At 39.5% G+C, this 20582-nt stretch overlaps 1 protein-coding gene across 2 annotated transcripts in view; it reads left to right on the top strand.

Moving 5' to 3' along the window:
- LOC135221751 (myoneurin-like) overlaps positions 1-19754 on the top strand; it is a 94274-nt gene extending 74520 nt beyond the window's left edge. For both annotated transcript variants that reach the window (XM_064259572.1, XM_064259564.1), the window contains one exon: positions 13759-19754. In XM_064259572.1, the coding sequence (XP_064115642.1) occupies positions 13759-14630 (872 nt within the window). In that variant the 3' untranslated portion in view covers positions 14631-19754. The remainder of the gene's footprint in view (positions 1-13758) is intronic.
- Positions 19755-20582: the final 828 nt, after the last annotated feature.

The following is a 20582-nucleotide window of genomic DNA, read 5'->3' on the forward strand; positions in this document are numbered from 1 at the left end:
CTTCCAAGGGCATCACTATTTTGTCCAGCAAGAGGACCCACGTGCACGACGAGATGGAACGGCTGCTTCTTGTCTGGATAAAAGACAAAGAAATCGCTGGCGATACGATAACTGAGACGGCAATCTCCCACAAGGCCAGCGCTATTTTCGGCGATTTGATTACGCAGGCGGAAGACGACGGAGGGGAAGGGACATCAACGCAAACCGCAGAGTTCAAGGCTTCGCATGGCTGGTTCGAGAAATTTCGTAAACGGACTGGTATCCATTTGGTGGTGCGGCATGGGGAGGCTGCCAGCTCAGACACGAAAGCGGCCGAAGCCTTTAAAAAGACGTTCGACGAAATGATGACCAAGGAAGGCTACAGTTCTCAGCAAGTCTTCAACTGTGATGAGACTGGCCTTTTTTGGAAAAAAAATGCCTCGTCGGACGTACATCACGGAGGAAGAGAAGAAGCTACCCGGGCATAAGCCTATGAAAGACAGGCTTACGCTCGCACTTTGTTCAAACGCCAGTGGGGATTGCAAGGTGAAGCCCCTACTGGTGTATCATTCCAAGACTCCTCGAGCCTTCAAGGCCCACAAAGTGCTTAAGGAGAAGCTTCCAGTGATGTGGAGGGCTAATGCAAAAGCCTGGGTAACGAGGCTTTTTGTTCACGGAGTGGGTAAATCTGTGTTTCGGCCCGACAGTGAAGAAATTTTTGGAAGAGAAGCGCCTCCCCCTGAAATGTCTGCTGGTGTTGACCATGCTCCCCACCCTCCTGGCCTCAAGGAAGATATCCTAGCGGAGTATTCCTTCGTCAAGATTCTTTTTCTTCCGCCCAACACCGCCCCTCTCCTCCAGCCCATGGACCAGCAAGTGATATTGAACTTTAAGAAGCTGTACACGAAACATCTTTTCAAGAGATATTTCGACATCACCGATACCACAAACCTCACCTTGCGTGAATTTTGGAAGGAGCATTTCGACATCGTCATTTGCATTCGACTCATTGACCAAGCTTGGCAGGAGGTTTCGAGGCGAACCTTGAATTCCTCGTGGAGGAAACTCTGGCCTGATGCCGTATCCGCCGGAGACTTCGAGGGATTCGACGTGGGCGAAGCTGGTGCTGCAGATTCAGAAATAGTTGACGATCCCGAAACTGTTTTGGAACCAGATCTTGATGAGATCGTTGCACTCGGCAAGTCCATGGGGCTGGTCGTCGACGAGGACAACATCAACGACCTTCTCGAGGAGCACCAAGAGGAGCTTACGACGGATGACCTGAAGGAGTTGGAGGCCATGCAACATAACGTCGTTCAAGAGGAGTTCTCTAGCAGCGGCGAGGAAGAGGAGGAGGACCCTATGACAATGGCAGAAATTAAGGATGTTCTAGCCGCTTTTCATAAAGTGCAATCGTTTATAGAAAAAGACACTCCGAAAAGGCTCACACAGGTAAGCAATCTGCCTTGGATCTTTATTTTTTAAAGAGGCCTTTAGCATTAGAGGAAGTTAGGCAAAAAGGGAAGACCTTAAGTGATAAAAAACAGGAGTAGGCAAAAAGGAAGAACTAAGTGATAAAAAACAGAAAGTTGTAAGCAAAAAGGAAGAACCAGGTGATAAAAAACAGAAAGTTGAAAGTGGTGATGAAGTTGAAATTCTGTAAAAAAAAAAAAAATAAATAAATAAATAAATAAAAAAAAAAACCTACGCAAAGTAAAAAAAAAAGTAAAAAAAAATAAAAATAAAAAAAAAGATAATTTTTTTTTTTAATTTAAATTTTTTGTAAAGTTAAGTGTTACAGTTTTGTTAATGTGTTTTGTAAATTTTAGTTTAGTTTTCCTTACGTTTTTATGTGTTTCGTAAAGTTAAGTGTACGTACGTATGTACGTATCTGCCGTTTGTCCTCCTCCTCCTATGCCGCCACTTTTGGAGATAGCCTCACTCGAAAGGTAAGCTTCCACATTTTACGTACACTATTTCTTGTATACCATGTATGTACACTAATACACTTTATTTACAGGTTAATTTGCATTACGTTATTATGTTAGGTATTGAATGGTCCAATTTGTTGTAATATTTCATTGTTTATAGGTTGATTTAGCTTTATTATGAAATTTACTGGGGTGTTTTTGGAGAGCTTGGAACGGATTAGCCATTTTACATGTAAAATGTGGTCCAAGATACGAAAACCTCATGATACGAAGGGCGCCTCGGAACGGATTAATTTCGTATCTCGAGGTACTACTGTACTTACCTTTATTAGAGACGCATAGGGTGTGCTATTTATTAAAATAGTGTTGCAGAGTGGTGGCTCAGTGACATTTAGTAGGAACTGGAATCGGAATTATGAGGCATACCACTGGATTAAATTTATTTTATTTTTTATACAAGAGGAAATAAATATATAGAATTATCTTGTGGTTATTTTTATTTTTTTATTTTATTTCATTTTTACTGTTATGAGTTACTGAGAAGGTTCTATACTTTTCTGTAAAACAGCATACCACTTGTTCGTGGTTTGGTAACCGTGGATTCATTTATTCACAAATTTTTTTTGTGGGAACACATTTTTTAAGTATATTACGGAAAATTTGGTGAGTCGGGGACTTTTTCGTCGAACAAAATGAACTGATTACTGTATCTTCATGTTATTTTTATGACAATTTTTTATCATAAAAAATGTATTTAGTCACAAAAATAACTTAAAAATAGGTAGTTGTAGGCATTTATAGAGGGTTTTTTGGTGTTCTAGCTATATTAACCCTTACTGGAGGGTAAATATATCAACATGCAGCTCCTCAGGCCCGGTTAACTTTGAGATCGGCCAATTTACTAAAAAGAAAAAAAAAAAAAAACACATCAATTGAAAGAGGAAGATATACAAATGCACATGGTGAAAGAAAAAAATTCTAAAAAATATAACCTACTATCACGAGAATATCAAAACAGATAAGTAATAAAATCAGTAACAGTCTTAGCATATTTTTTGAAAAATATCTACATAAATTTATCGAGAATGAAGATTCAGTAACTTTTTTTTTACTTTTATATGTTTTTTCTAATATTTCTTTGCACTTTTCTTTGTAAAATTACATTTACAACCGACGCACTATCGTAAAAGACAAGAAAAAACCAAGAGCAACTCCTTGGTATATTTACAGGCAAATTTACGAAAAGACGTCATGTGAGACAGAGATGTAATACATTCCCCCTTAAAGTTAGAAGCAGAACTAAAGTCCTGATATGCCCTAATAGTGGTTTTAGCTAGTGTAAAAGTTGCCATTAGTGAATTTAGACTACAGAAGTCTTGGCACCTCTTTCCCATCAGATTCTTTCCAAATCAATGGTGCTTATTGCTTATCTTCACGATCAATCCGTTCACCACCCCAAACCTGTTATTACTACTCCCAAGGATCAGTCCGTCCATTAAGGGTTAAAGTAACACAGTTATAGGTGTTTTTGGTGGGGTTCCAATATATAGCAGATTTTTGGTGATTGAGGGGAATTGTTGTACTTAACCCCCCATGAATACGTGGGGTCAACTGTATTTGTAACCAGTAGTCATGTAGCAGAATATTTTCAGAAACGTAACTTCTTTATGAAAAGTAAAAAAAAAATATATATAAAAATTAAAGACAACAATTGGAAGAAAGCATATATGCATTGAAAAGGAGAGTACTTATATTTTTAGTTTGCATCTTAAATTGCATTTGCTTAAAATAAATGTTTAATAAATGCTTAAAATAAATGTGATATGATCAAAGGATTTTGTTATAACTAACCCTTAGGAGTCAGGGTAATAAATCAATATGCAGCACCCCAGGCCGGCAAAACTTTGAGGTCAACTAATTTAAGGAAAACACATCGGTGGAAAGAGGAAGATATGTAAATACACATGGTGTAAGAATAAAAATAAAAAAAATTTTTCATACCTTCCACGAGAAGTTGAAAATGACTACAACCCCTTGTTGGGCCTCTTTTACAAAACAATCGTAAATTTTACAAAGTTATACATGATTCTTCTAATAAATAAAATTATTATATTTTGTAAAATTATAATTACAGCTCACACAGTAATAAGAAATAAAATTAGTAACAAATTCTGAGCATATTTGTTGAAAAACATTTCTGTAAATTTACCAAGAATGAAGATGCAGTCATTTTTTTTAGATTTATACATATTTTTTCTAATATTTCTTTGCACTTTTCTTTGCAAAATTACATTTGTAACATACATACTATCATAAAAGATAAGAACTAAAATCAGCAGCAACCTCATGGAATATTATGAGCAAATTTACAAAAAGACATCATGTAAGATCAAAACTAAGACCTGAGCCAGTCTAAAAACCATTAGGGAATTTATGGGCTATAGAAGTAAGAGCACCTCTTGCCCACCTGATTCCCACTAATCGATAGCATGTAATATTGTTACTCACCGTGACTGAATCCGTCATCCACCCGAAACCTGTTATTGCTACTCATGTGAGCATATCTGTCCATTGATTTTTAATTAACCCAAAAAAAGGTATTTTTCCACAAATTTTCTCATCCAGTGTAAGTTTAATATTAAGACGCTTTGAATTTAGATAGAGAATCTTATTGCATTACTGTTTTGCTCAAGAATACTGAAGGTATTGTCAAATTACTTCCAAAATATCATATATAAAATTGGTTTAAAACCTAAAGAACAGTTGTTTAACCATGAAGTCTCATAAAGTTATAAAAAAACATATGCCAGATAGCCAATGTTGCAGTACATACCCAGGACTAGTCCATTGTGTTGTTTGTAATGCTCGTTATTAAAATGAAGAAATCAGTCATAAGCAGTGAGATTTATTATGTACCTAGGACTAGTCCATCATGTTGTTTGTAATGCTTGTTTTTAAAATTAAGAAATCAGTCATAAGCAGTGAGATTTATTAAGTCAATATGTAAACATGGATTTATTAAGTCCCCTGAAGTTGTTCCATTGTAATTTTTATTTGTCTCAGTTCCTTTGACCTCTTTTGTAGGAATATACAGGCAGTCCCCAGTTATCGGCTAGGGTCCTGTTCTTGGTGGGGTGATGATAAGAAAAAAACTCCATTAACCGAGACTCATCGATTTATGGCGCTGTGTTTCAGTTAATTGTGCCTATATTAGGTATGTTATGGCACCATAACTCTATTATCAGCACCTTATGGTGCCGATAATCAAAACTCAGCCCATTATGGCACTAGACAAACGCAAAAAACCGGATCACCATTAACCAAGTCTGCTGATAACCAGGGACTGTCTGTATGTACGTATATACTAGGCTGTAGTATGGCGAGATGGTGATTGAGGATGTTGCTTAGTGCAAGCAGCAAAGACTGCTGGGTTAAGGCACATTCTAACTCATACCAGCATGTTTAAACAGTATATATAAACTTAAGAATTTAATGAATTTGTTTGTTTACACCTTATTTCCAGGTCATTTAATTGTTAAAATCTGTAATTGTGGGGTTTGTAATTTAAAGTGTTTACTGAAAGTAATCAGTGGGCTCTTGGTGTCATGACCAACCTTTTACTTGTAATTTTTAAGCTACTTAAGCCAAATGAGTTTGGGCATACCTCCCTCATAAGTACATTTTAGATGGTAGTGTTGCTTCAGTGTGTATTCATTGTGATAAGTTATTGTGTTGAGCCCATTATGGTTCGCTGCTCTTGATTCATGGGCAGCAAGAAAAAGTATGGCTTTCACTGGAAGTCTTTTGGTGAGATTTTTGACAAAAGTAATTTTAGTTAAGCTCCTTATGGGATTTTCAAAGGAAAATTGGGGTTTTAACAGTATTTAAACCACAGTATTTTTTAATTTTTTAAAAATTTATCATTGAGTTTGATGAATATATGCATAATTTTTATATATCATAATGTATGTGTCTGTGTGAGCTTTTCATAATGGCAACATTTTACATACTATATGAAAAACAGCTATATCTTCATTGCCGTAATGGTGCTGAATGGCCTCCCTGGTTTCAGTCCTGGGCCATGTGACCCAAAGTTCATACTTTCATATTAATTATTAACTAGAGTCAGTGTTCAAGTAATAACTGTGGAGGTTAATTTTTTTTTTTTAGCATTCCCATTACTTATTGATTTGTATACAGTATTTTGATATGTAGCATAACTTATTTGTTTTATGAAGATTTAATACTGGTTGCACTGCAGTGGGCTTATATGAGTTGTGATAAACAATGTCAGTTTGCCATTTTTTCAATTAAATTCCCCTTATCTCATCCCTAAAACGAGATAACATTCACATTAAAAATTACAGTATGTTAATCATAGTGAAATATCTACTCTATATACTTGTGTAACACGCAATCTCGCATATCATGCGACCCTTAAATTTTCACCCTTATAAAATGAATTGATCATGTATCTCGTGTATCATGTGAGTTCAATTTATGAGACCAAATTACAATAGGCTAACCTCTTTCCTCCTTTTTATCTATCCCATTTTCTAGTTAGGCTAACCCCTCTTCCTCCATCTCTATCTATCCCATCTGGTTAAAACAAGTAAGAGAATGCTAAAAGTATTGTCAGTAATGTTATACTTGTTGTGTAAACATACACAGCCAGAAACAGGTAATTTGCCATGAACAACTGAATCGGATAACAACAGTAGCTTTGCTTGCATTCAACTATTGTACAATAGTAAAAAATTATTGAAGTTATGTTACAAATGACATTAAGTATATATAATTGGACTACTACATTACTATATCCTTATTCACTATGGAGAAAATATTGACAAGGGCATATACTGCTAAATTTAAAGAGCAAGTTGTAGCTGAAGCTGAGGAAAGAGTGTTCATCTGCTAAAAACTATTATCGTGCATCGGCAACATGGATGAAACTGCAACCTTCGGTATATTACCATCAAACTTGACCGTAAACAAAATTTGAGAAATGTGTTTTTATCAAAACTATTTGGCATGAAAGAATACATTTTACCTCACAATTGCCCTCAGCTGATTTCCAGACTAAAACATTGTTTTAGTTATAAAACTTCCCAGTAATTATATAGCTAAGTTTCACTCACTGGCAGTTGAAATCCCGGAATTTGCAGGTCGCACTAGTTTTCTATTTGTTTTGGTTAGGTAACAATACCCCGCCCACTTTTGGGAAAAGAGAGAGGAACAACACGGCAAAGAGCTCAGTTTGTTTCTGCCGGCCGATGGCTATTGTTGTCAGTTGCAGTTATTCATGAAATTTGTTAGACTTTCCTTTTGTAGTCGGAATTGGTGAAGTACTCTGTTCTTGTATTAGCCATCTTGGCAAATCATTTAGATAGCATTGAGTTCTTTGATAAGAACTATTTTTGTATTTTGCTTTCTTGGTGACCGTCAGGTCTTAGTGTTTTTAACAATGTCAGACACAGGTTCGGCTAGTTTCAGGTATTGCGCTAGAGGTTGCAAAACTAGGCTTACCAAGGAATTGTAAGATAATCACACTTTATGTAGTAAGTGTAGAAGACAGGTATGTTCATTTGATAATAATTGTAATGAATGTGTTGATTGGGACGAAAGGAAGTGGAAGAGTTTGGAATCTCATTTAAAGAAATTAGAGAGAGACAGGAAGAGAAAAGCTTTGATTAGGGCTAGTTCCAAATCAGCTACTCAGGATTCTTCTGAATTGAATTCAGATTTGAATACTCCTGTTATTTCCCTAACTCCCTTTCCCACTTCTCTTGTTATGCCACCTTCTCCAGTTTCAGGCTCCTGCACTTCTGATCCCAACCCCATCACCAGTCTGGAAGAAAAGATTGATATAGTTTTGCTCTTTTAGTACAGACTGTGGAGCATCTTAGTGCATCTGTGAAGGTCTTAACTGACAAGGCGAAAAGTGATAGTGTCGTGTCAGCGGGGGAGGTGGCTGTTCGTCCCACCGATGCTCCTAGGCAAAGGTCAGTGTCACACTCCCCAGTGCAGGGGAGGAGTCAAACTGGTAGCCCAAGGGAGGTTGGTGGGGTCTGCTCATGAGCAGTCGCCCCTCAGTTCAACCTGTTGTCGCTTCCCAGGTTGAAATGGAGAGCTGTTGGAAAGGTATCTCCTTGGATGCGCATAACTTGTCGAGTTGGGATAACTCCTCTCCACCAGTGGTGCCTACTAAGAAGCCTAGAGATCCACGCCCCTCTTGCAGTCATTGGGATAGCCCAGGGCCTTTCTCTTCCGACTGCCTCTCGGAAGTTGACGCTCTGCAGGCGCCCAAGGCTCATTGTCGCTCTCGGGCTCCTCTTCAAGCTCCCGTATCTGTCGTGCAGATGCACCCATCAAACATAGCCAAGCGCCCACTGGCACCTGAGCTCCCTTCTGTAGCGCACCAGTTAGCACCTGCTTGCGTCGCACAGTAGCTTCCATCGACTCCCTCGGCTCCCGCTGTTACTGCTGCTGCTGTGAAGACAGTAGATCCCATTCAGTCGAAGCTTGATAGTATTCTGCTTCTACTGATTAAGCCTCTTTCTTCAGTTCAAGCTCCTACGACTCCATTACCGCATGTGACGGTCCAACAAGTGCTCACAACAGTTCAGCTAGCACCAGTAGTGGCTGAAGCTCTGTCGGTAGCGTCTCCTCAGATGCCTCGAGATGCTCCAGCACCGCAATCTCCGAAGAGGCTGTTTCGACGTGGATGCAAGTTGATGCGGCCACACCTCAGACTCCTGCAGATGTTGATCTTTTGTCTGAAGACGAAGTTACTGAGGGTTAAGGGGCTCCCTCTTCAGCATATGTGGATCTAATGACATTCTTGGTCACCACATATCCGTCTTTTTTTCAAGCCAACTTCTCCAGGATCTCCTGAAACAACTTTGGTTATGGATAGTATGCCTTCCTCTAAACCCTGGAAGATGCCAAAGATGGTTTTGTCTTCCTCAGCTAAGAAGGCTTTTAAAGAGATTGGCTTGCTGAAAAGAGGGAACAAGGCAAGACCTCTTTTATTTTTCTGCCTTCCCAAATCTCCAGAGGGAGATACTTGTCATATGTTATGAGAGGCTCCTTCCTTGGGTGTTTGCGCCTCTTCACAGAGAGATTTTTTTGGTCTGGTAGATGCAGCCAGACGCTCTGCTTTTTCTTTGGCAAAGATTTTGTATTCTGCCCAGAGTTGGTGCATCTTCTGAAAGGCATTTTCAAGGTATTTGAAGTTTTCCACTTTCTCGACTGGTTTGTTGGTGCTCTGGCCCGCAAGATTAGGTCATGCCCTTTGCTTTCGGAGAACCTCTTGGGAGATTGGATGCAAATTCTCTCGTGTATCCATAAGGGAATTAGGGACAGTTCCCATGACTTGGGTTCTCTCTACACATTGGGAACGCTCAAGAAGAGGGACTCAGGTGTTCCTATATGTTGAAAGGCATTACTTCCTCACAGAGATCAGCTCTTGCTATTCCCCCCCCTAGATAAGAGACACTTGTTTCCCGAAGCCACAGTGTTAAATTGCTTCGGATCTGGAGAAGAAATGTACATAGGACATCCTCGCCCAGTCTTCCATAAGACTGAGAAATCTTCCAGTAACGGTTTCAAGGCAACCTTTTCCCTCAAGAGGCAAGCTTTTTGGGCCAGATAGAGATCATATGCAAGATCAAGAGGAAATACGAGGTTCGTTTCTAAGTCCATCAAGAAAACTTCTTTGAGGGGGCTCCTCTAGCAAGTGAGGATGCCGTTCTCCGCATGAGTGTAGGAGCCAGACTTTTACTGTTTTGGGAAGTTTGGCAGAGAAAAAGGGCAGAACCTTGGATTGTCAAGGTTCTGAAAGAAGGCTACTTTATCCCCTTCTTCAGGAAGCCTCCCTTAGTCAGTATGCCAGTCGTCTTAACGGCTTATTCAAGAAGATCAGAGAGGTTTTTGGCTCAAGAGGATGAAGTAACTCCTCTTGTAAGAAAGGGAGCAGTAGAACTCAATCAAGATCATTACTCTCCGGGGTTCTACAATCGTCTCTTTGTAGCCCCAAAGTCATCGGGGGGCTGGAGGGCCCTCCTAGATGTCCGCACCCTGAATGTCTTTCTTGTAAAGATTAAGTTCAAGATGGAAACAAACCAAACAGTCCTGTCATCCGTTCGTCAGGGAGATTGGATGACGTGTATAGATCTTCATGACGCATACTTCTATGTTCACATACACCCCAAGTCAAGGAAGTATCTAAGGTATGTGTTCGAAGGGAAGATTTTTCAGTTTCGTGCCCTTTGCTCCGGACTGACGACAGCGCCTCGAGTGTTTACCAGGGTAATGGCTCCCATTGCGAAATGGCTCCACCTTCAGGGGATAAGAATATCCTTGTACGTATTTAGACAACTGGCTCTTAAGAGCCCAGTCAGATATTCAGTGTGCAGAGGACCTCAAAAAGACAATCTCTTTAGTGCAGGAGTTATGAATACTTGTAGACTCCCAGAAATCTCAGTTGATTCCCACTCAGGAGATTCAATATTTGGGAATGACCATAGTGACTCAGAGTTTTCTGGTTTTTCCGACCCGGAAAAAGAGCAGATTCTTGCATGAGAAAGATACAAGAAGTTCTGGCCTTAAACAAGTGCTTGGCCAACAATTGGATGAGTCTCCTGGGGTTCCTTTCATCAATGGAGCTGTTTGTGTCGCTCGGCAGGCTACATCTCAGACCCCTGCAATTCTATATGAAAGCGAGCTGGAACAGGACGGACCTTCCAGACTCACACATTTTTCCTACAACACAGGAAATAAAAGAGCACCTTCTTTGGTGGAATTCAGAGAAGAGACTGTCAGAAGGCAAGTCTCTCTTTCAACTGAACCCCAACCTGATTGATTGATTGATTATGTCTGTTAAAAACTGGCGTCACAACATCTAGGTTATTGACACTTCTTTTCAGATGCGTCAGACCTAGGATGGGCCTAGGTCAAGTGCTTTTGGAGTAAGACGAAATCTCAGGAGTAAAGGTCCCTAGAGCACAGATCTCTTCATATCAATGTGAAGGAGCTAAAGGCAATATACCTGGGTCTTCAGTCCTTCGCATCAGAAGTAGAGAACAAGACGATAGCAGTCTACGTGGACAACCGACTGCTCTCTCATACGTCAAGAAACAAGGAGCGACTCAATCTTTCTCTCTTTATGAAGCGGCAAGAGATCTCCTTATTTGGGCAAAACGAAACAATATGCATTTAGTCACCAGGTTCGTCCAAGGGAAGCTAAATGTTTCAGCAGACGAGCTAAGTCGTCGGAAACAGGTCCTGCTGACGACAGACTTGTTCGCCACGTCTCGGAACTATTGTCTCCCTCTATTTTGTTCCCCAGTTCCAGACCCACAGGCGTGGGCAGTGGATACTTTTCTTCTGGACTGGTTGGACAAGGAACTGTATGCTTTCCCTCCCTTCAGCCTGATAAGGCAAGTGCTGAACAAGTTCCATGTACACAGCAGCGTCTCTCTGATCTTGGTGGCCCCCTTCTGGCCATTGAAGGAATGGTTCCCTGACCTCGTAGATCTATTGGTGGACTTCCCGAGGCTGCTTTCTCAAAAGAAGCAGCTACTCAGACAATCACACTTCCACAGATTCCACCAAAACCTGTCTTCTCTGGCCCTGACAGGATTCATACTGTCCAGAAACTCCTTAGAAAGGGTTTTCTAAGGGAGCTTCAGAGGCTGTCTCCATGTGTGGGAGAAGATCTTCCAGCAACGTGTATCAGAATAAGTGGAGAATCTTCAGAGAGTGGTGTAAGAATTCCAACATCTCTTCTTCTAAGACCACTGTGATGCAAACAGCCGATGTCTTGGTTCATTTAAGGTCAGTAAGAAACCTGTCTTCCTCTACCATCAAGGGCTATACGTAGGGCCATGTTAGCATCAGTGTTCCGTCACAGAGGCTTGGTCTTGTCCTCCAACCCAGACATCTCTAATCTCATTAGATCGTTTGATACTTCTTATTGTAAAGATTCTCCTATAGTGCCTTGGAATCTGGATATTGTGTTAAAGTGGTTGTCTGGGTCTCATTTTGAACCTATGCATGAACTTAGTCTGAGGGACTTAACTAGAAAAACACTCTTCCTTGTGTCCTTAGCAACTGCTAAAAGGATTAGCAAGATTCATGCACTTGATAAGAAAATAGGCTTTTCGAAAGGGAATGCTATTTGTTCTTATTCCTTGGGGTTTCTAGCCAAGAACGAGTCTCCCTGTAATCCCTGGCCTCACTCTTTTTCAATCTCTAGTTTGACAGAAGTAATGACGATGAGAAAGGAACTCAGTTCCCAGTGAGGGCCTTAAAGTACTACCTTCACAGAACTAAAGATATCTGTGGAGATTTTGGCAGTCTTTGGTGTTCTGTAAAAAACCTCCATACCTTTATCTAGGAATGCTCTAGTATTCTTCTCAAGAGATGTCATCTGAGAAGCACATTCTTCAGTTAAGGAGGATGTCCTCCCAGTCTGCAAGGCTAAAGCTCATGAGATTAGGGCAGTAGCCACTTCTCTGGCTTTTAAGAGAAATTTATCTCTTAGTTCTATTATCAATTCTACATTTTGGAAATGCAAATTCATATCTGCATCACATTATCTCTGTGACATTGAAACGGTGTATGAAGACTGCAGTATCCTGGGTCCGTTTCTTGCGGCTGGTGTGGTGTTGAGAAAGGAAGTGTAGGAAGCAACCCTTCCTAAAATATTTTTCTCCTTGACAGAAGGTGTGAGGTTTTATGGGAAGCCTGAAGGTATGAAGTACCTGGAGTGCCCTTCAGTCCTTTGTTAAGGGGTGGTGGTGGATATTTTATTATTTTGGTTATAGGTAACAGTTTTTTTTCTGGTGATATGGTACTAAGCTCTGGGCAGGGGCAATTAATGTTGATCCTTTGTTAGCCACCAGAATTGTCCTTCGCTACAAAGGTCCCACTATGTAATAGGCGCTACACGGCTTTACCCCACCCTGTTACATGATAAGATGAGTGGCAACCAGAGGCAGTATTTTCCTGCTACAGCTCTTATCAGGTGAGGAATCAGCAAACATTTTAATTAATGTTGGCAAAGTTTTGTCTATTCTCGTTCTATGTATTTTTATGAATCTGAGGTAGAATTATCCATGCTTCCCATCTTCCTGCAATGTGGGAATCAGCTATATAATTACTTGGGAAGTTGTATAATTAAAAATTACATTTTCATGATAAAATAAAGTTTTGATTATACTTACCCAGTAATTATGTAATTGGAGCCCACCCTCTGTCCCCTAGCAAGGATTTGTGTTGATGAGAATAAACAAATTGAGCTCTTTGCTGTGTTGTTCCTCTCTCATACCCTAAAAGTGGGCGAGGTATCGTTACCTAACCAAAACAAATAGAAAATTAGTGTGACCCACGAATTTCAGGATTTTAACTGCTGGCGAGTGAAACTCTTAGCTATATAATTACTAGGTAAGTATAATTAAAACTATTTTATCATGAAAATGTCATATTGCTATTTTTGTATTTTATAATACAATACGTAGTAATATCATAACACATACAGTATTATTGGATGCAGTGAAGTAAAGCATAACTTTTTAAAAGTTCTGTGGAAAAGATGCTTACTCATTATGTTTGTACTTTATCATACTAGTATGTGAATATTACATATGCTAATTTTATATCTCGTGTATGATGCGACCCCCTTAAAATTAGCTCCAAAATTAGGTCTTCAAAAGTCGCATGGTACGCAAGTATATACGGTATTTTCTTTCTATTTTAGAATCACTCATGTATATGTATTCTTTTAACATGTATAGTTTAATGACAGTTATAATATTTACAGCTGTACTTTTTTTACATTTTGCAGGTGAAAGATGGGATGCTAAAAAGATTTGCAATATTTGTGGAAAAGTTTTATCTCGAGGTGACAAATTGAAGAATCACATTCGAACACACAGCAACAATTTTCCATATCACTGTGATGCCTGCGGTCAGGGATTTCTAAGATCTGAAGGTTTAAGAGTTCATACACGTATTCATACTGGTGAACGGCCATATGTATGCATGTTATGTGGAAAAGCATACACACGTAAAGACAAACTTACTCGCCATGCAATTATTCACACTGGTGAAAGGCCTTTTGTTTGTCAGCACTGTGGGAAATCTTTTACCAGAAAAGATAAAATGCAACGTCATGAGCTTATTCACCGGGTAGATAAACCATTTACTTGCTCTCCCTGTAATTTAGAGTTTGTTCGTCAAGAAACCCTTAATACTCATCTTGAGAAGAAGCATCCTGAACGTTTACCTTACACATTGCTTCACCAGCCACGATTAGGTAGTCCAGCTTATCATCAAGAACTTGATTTTAGTTACTTAATTGATAGCAAGACTGGTATTGTAAAAATAACAAATGAAGGTGGAAGGGCTTCAGGTGGTGACACACCTCCACCACAATCTTCAGCATCGAACAGTCCCAGGAACTTAGAACCGTCAGTGAATATTTCAACAGAGAGTACTTCAAAGGTGAATCCTAGTTCTGCTGATGACAGTAATGTTCCACTTTATGGTGATATGACAGATTCAAGTAACACAACAACTGTTGATACTTCAGCAATCAGCAGTGGTCCATTGCTAACTAACCATTCAGTCATGAATGGCTTTAGTGGTGGGTCTTCTTTCTCAGATAATTCGGCTTCTGGTGGAGGTGGGGTCAAATCACATGCCGCTCAGTCATGAACTAGATAAATATCTAGAGTAGAGTAAAAGATAGGAATTAAATATATATTAGTTGCCACTGGACTATCTGCGCTGGAAAAAATGTCCTCCATATCATAACATGTTCTTTTGATTATCAGAAATAGTACTATAGTCAGGGGGCATAGTTCAAAATTTCAGGACAATTGTTCATTTTGTGATAAAAGGAAGAAAATTGGTAGACATGTAGACTAATAGGTCTTGATCATTTTCAGATATTGGGGCACATGAAATTATGTCTGTGTCAGCCATTTTTCCAAAATGGCCACCATATGCCCCTGGTTTTGAGACATTTGCCTCCGGAGTGTACTTAGTCCTCTATAGAATTATTAACATGGACAGAAATGAAGATTATTTTGTGCATTAAAAACAAGGATAAAATATCATCCCAAAAAAACCTGTTAACAATGTTATAATTATCATTCTTATTATTACTTTTTTTCATTCCGAGGCTGGTTGCTTTACAGTGTGGGGTTCAGGATTGCAGCCTGCTACTTTGTTGTTGTTATTATTATTATTATTATTATTATTATTATTATTATTATTATTATTATTATATATATACTATATCATTGAAAATTCTGCATACTTCATTTGCTAATGGTGGTGTTTCTGCTTACCTTTGCAGAAGGTTTTTGTCATCCAAGTGGTGAGAATGGTGGTGAAAGTACAATGATAGTAGTGCACTAAGACAGAAGTGAAATTAATTCATGTTGAGCCACACATGAACAATAGTCGTGTCAAAGCCATTTCAACTTGTTGGTCCCTGTGTGGCAAGTGCACTAAAGAAGCCCTTTGATATTAACTGGGACCTGTATGTTTTATGCCAGAAAGAGACAACAGAATTCCTAACTTGTCCAGCAAAGTCAAAATGAAGTGATGCAAGAAGGGGCTACACAACACTGGCACAGAATTTGGTGAGGTTCAAATAACTTGGAAAGCTGCCCAGACATATACAGTTGGACAGAATTAATGAAGGACAAGTCCTTGAGGCTGCTCTGGTTGCTCATGAGGGAGGCCAAGTAGCGCCAAAGGTGTATGCTCCAATACAACTACAATGCTCCAAAGGACAGAAGAGAGGCAATCCCACCTCTCATAGTCAAACTCAGCCTTTTTGGCCACTAAGCCGTTGGCTGCACAGTTGCCACAGTTCTCTAAATAAGCCACGACAGTGATGAAGAAATGTCTTGATATTTTTTATACTAACTAAATATATGGTAATTACTCTGTTTCATAATAAAATAGTGTTGAAGAAATGTCTCTGATATTTTTTATGCTAACTAAATATATGGTAATTACTGTTTCATAATAAAACTTCATATGTTTAAGAATGACTAAGTTTTTGATGGGAAAATGAATGTTACTAAAAATGTTTTCCTGAGATTTGACACACCTCTGTGCTGGGTTAGTGCTCCGTTGCCATCTCAGCCCAACAAGGTCATTCTGTGTCGCGGACCCACCATGTAAACATCTCCCACTTCTCGCTGCCCCCGGCTGCACAGTCAGACTACGGAAATAATTTATAAAGTTAATCGGTACTTTTTAGATAAAAAGGCCAACGGCGGACACAGCCAAAGCCGCCAAAGTAAGCAAAAGGACAGTTAGAAGGATTTGCTGAACACAAGAAAGAGAGAGAGGGAGAGAAAGGTGGGGCAGCAGTACCTACCTTGGGAGAAGTGGCAACGGTGGAAAATCCAGGGTAAACAAGGCCAACGCCTTAGTGGCCAAAAAGGCTGAGTTTGACTATAGTAGTGACACTGTACAAGTAAATGTATAAGATCACACTCTTTGACAAAAGTCTTCAGAAGAGACTTGCTTCTTCTGTGGAGAGCTGGGCACAGACAGCCTTCATGAAGCATCAACCTTACAGATGAACAAAAATGTAGGGGAATGTGCACCACTAGTTGGAGACAATGATGTTAGCCAGGCTAAGAATGGGTGATGTGGTTACACTGGAAACCACACCAAATGCTTGACATGCTTGTACAATCATGCCTGGAAGGCCAAGGGACATGCAGAGCAAGCCACAGACCATGAGCATGAACTAGCTGGAATTGTGTTTGCTGAACTTATGTACATTGAAGAAACCAGGCTGGAAACAGGTACTGCACCAGTATTCAAGCTTATAGATCTTGCAAATCAATACAAGTCAAGACCTGAACAACCAGGGGTTGTTCTTGACAAAAGAGTAAACACAACAAGGCTAAAGGAGCAGCTACTGGCCGAGATTCCAGATGTGGTCATACACCAGGGGATGTGATGTTCTGCTAGCATTTGATGAGGACATTGGGGCAGCACTAGTGACAGTGATGGTATGAAACCTGGCATATGCTGCACGTATTGTTCGAGAACTGGCATATGCTCCACGCACATATTGTTCGCCGCCACATGTTTGATGATGGGTGTTTGATGACTCGTTCAAAATGAGATGCCAAGAGAAGTCTGTGACAATCCTATTGCTGGCTCTTGTCAACAAGGTGCTTGAAGAACCCAGCATTAAGAATCAAATCTACACATCAACATCACCAAGAACAATGTCCATTGCACAAGTTTTGAAGTTCAATGCAGTTAAGCACAATCGAAAGCTGGAAGCAAGCACAGCTTCCAAACCCCAAGATACCTCATCTTTAAAATTCTAAGAATGGTCACCCATCAGGCATAGCACTGCACAAGAAACTCCTCTCCCCATCTACATTGGCATGTTGCTACATGTGCAAACTCACAAGAAGGAGCAGGTGGGCAACTCTTCAACCTGGGCCCCGGCATCTTCTATCAGTATGCCTGCAACTGTCAGCAGAAATGGGCAACAGTGTGTGCCAATGCTTTCACATGGAGCAGGTTGTTTGCCCTCCAACAATACGCAGCCAGCTGTTCATAACATCGATCATAACCATCAGCATATGTAAACACTTGTAAGTAAACAAGTTATACTCAGTAATTTTGTGGGTTTCTTTTTCACAAGAAAACTGAAAGAAGTTTTTGTTTGGATCTATCTTAACCCCTGTGCCACCACATCGAAGGACACAATCAGATGCACCCAATGTCACTGCCAAGGTTCTTGATGGAACTGTGGTTGTGCAGATGCAGAAACCTGGTACAATCAAGACATTTGAGGAATATGCAAACCAAGTTTTCATCCCTTACATCCAAGGACAGCTTCAACATTGCTCAGTCTTGACCTTGTGTGGGACAGCTTCAACATCGTGGGACAACAGCCCTGACTCACTGATATCCACAGCCAGTGCAGCGAGGAAAAGGGGTGAGAAGGCATGATATCAGTTCAGCAACTATTCCAAGAAATTGGCAGTTTCTTGTGTGTAGACAGCAACAAATTGGAGCTCCTCCATTTCCTTGCTGGGGCAGTTATTGGCTCCTTTGATGAAGGTAGAGGAAATGTGCTAGTGGTGACAGATGGACAGCAGGTACTCTCTGCTCCAGTCCAAGAGAGTACAGGATCACTTGATCCATGTACACAGAGGCAGATACTCACTTGATGCTACTTGCATGCCACACTGCTCAGCACAGCCACCATTGGATTCTTGTTCGAACTGTAGATACAGTGTGATAGTTCTGGTAGTGAAGCTAGCTCTGTCACTGTTAAATGAAGACAAACTGTGGATAGCCTTCAGGACAGGCAAAAACCTCCGATTCTTGGCCACTCATGAGATAGCTTCATCTCTGGGTCTGAGCAAGGCATGCACTTCAAATGTTTCATGCCCTCACTGGGTTTGACACTGTGTCCTCTTTTGTAGGACATGGTAAGAGAAGTGCGAGGGCAACGTGGAACACTACCCCAGAGCTCGTCAATCCACTGCTAACTCTGGCCAGTGCACCAACTGAAATTCTAGAGGAGGCAATGCAAGTCATCCAGAGATATTTGGTCCATCTCTATGATTGCACCAGCACACACAATGAAGTGAACTAAGCAAGAAAGATGTTTGCGAGGAAGACTTCAATTCAGCGTATTCCACCCACCCATGCTCCCCTGGAACATGTCATAAGGGCAGCCTTCCAGGGTGGTCATGTCTGGGACCAGATGTTGGCTGCACAGCCACAGCTACCTCCACCAAACTGGGGTTGAATAAGGGATGAAGAAAATGGCTCCTATGAGTCACTCTGGACCAGACTCCCTGAAGGTGCAGAAACATGTGAGGAGTTGGTGTCATGTGGTTGTAAGAAAGGGTGCAGGAACCGATGCAAGTGCAAGGTAGCAGATTTTCACTGCACTGCCCACTGCTTCTGTGAAGCAAAATGTGTGCAAGATTGACTTGGGAACATACCACTTGTATATTACCTGCCTTTTGTTTTATTTAAAAGTATTGAAAGGTTTTGTTACATCTGACATGTCATGCTATTTTTTATGACATGAGGGGACATTTGTCGGTCAGTTGTAAGATAATCTCATTTCATCATATGGTCAATGTATGACTTCAAAAACATCTTTTTTTGATAAAGAAAAACTTCCACTATGATCACCCATTCTTTATGAAAGTGAATTTTCCAGGAAAAAAACTTGTCGATGATTTGCAAATACGCATGAAATCTTCTGATATATTTCTGATGAACATTTACCCAGAAAGAGCCTTATTATACACATGCAACCCTATTCTCCTTATTACACTAATGGTATATGGTGGCCATTTTGGAAAATGGCTGCCATGGCTGACACAGGCATAATCTCAGTTGCCCCAATATCTAAAAAATGTTCACAATATGCAACTCTACATTTGTGCTAAACTTCATGCTTTCATCACAAAATGAACAATTGCTTGACTATGCCCCCTTACTACTATGATGCAGCACTGGTATCATGATTTGCATGTTGTTGCAAAAGTCTGTAAACTTTTATTGATTAGCCAAAAGATATTGTAGGTTATTTACCAACCTGTTGAAAACTGGTACATTTACTATACTTATTGCATATGGAATCTTCAGGATTAATGTGTTCTTAAGACTAATGTACATGTATTAATTATTTTAACTTGAAAGTAAGCAGTAGCCTTGTATATACAAGTTGATGAATTTATCTTTGGAGAAGAGTGTATCGTACCAATAAATGCAAAGTTTGCTTGTGTATGAAATAGAAATATTAAACTCTGAAACATATTCTGCTTTTTTTTCTATACCTTACTCATATCATCATCCTGTTTGACTGGGTGGTTTTTGTTGTGTTATGGAGGAGTAAGATTGTATTTTAAATTTAACAACGTCTTCGAGGGTTGCGTGAAAGAGAGAGAGAGAGAGAGAGCAAAATTGGTGGAGGGATGAATGGGAGTGGTTTGATGGCGGGCGTTAGCGTGTGGATATTGTCTGTTGTAGCGATCTGTGAGTATATCAGTGGCGAGCGTCTGTTATGAGAGTCATGGAGAGTCAGTAAGTCGGAAAAGACGGTCAGTCAGATTTGGAAGTAGCCAGTGTTATTTGATTGATTTTGATATTGTAAAGTGTTGTGCTTGTGTCTTGTCTGTTTTTTTTTTTTTTTTTTTTTACTTTAGTTTAACCAGACCACTGAGTTAATATTAACTCTCCTAGGGCTGGCCCGAAGGATTAGACATGTTATTTAAAATCAGTATAAATTATTATTAAAAATAAATAAATAAATATTTATTATCTGGAATATATATTATCTAAAAAATAAATAAATTAAAAAAAAAAAAAAAATAAATATAAATAAATAAAAAAAATAAAATAAATAAATAATAAATAAATATTTACTATCTGGAATATATTATAAATTACTATATATTTATATTTATCGTATAAATTATTAAATTTAAGGAATTTTAAAATATTAAATAGTGAAATTTGTCACTTTCTGATAATATTTCTTTAAAAGAATATCTTCTGAATAATATGTCTCTTTGGGTTTTATTATTTTGGGACAGATTTTAAAAATATGTTTTACTGTTATTTGTACCATTACATATTTAGCAC

This window comes from Macrobrachium nipponense, chromosome 20, assembly GCF_015104395.2.
Source record: "Macrobrachium nipponense isolate FS-2020 chromosome 20, ASM1510439v2, whole genome shotgun sequence".
Taxonomy (NCBI): Eukaryota; Metazoa; Arthropoda; class Malacostraca; order Decapoda; family Palaemonidae; genus Macrobrachium; species Macrobrachium nipponense.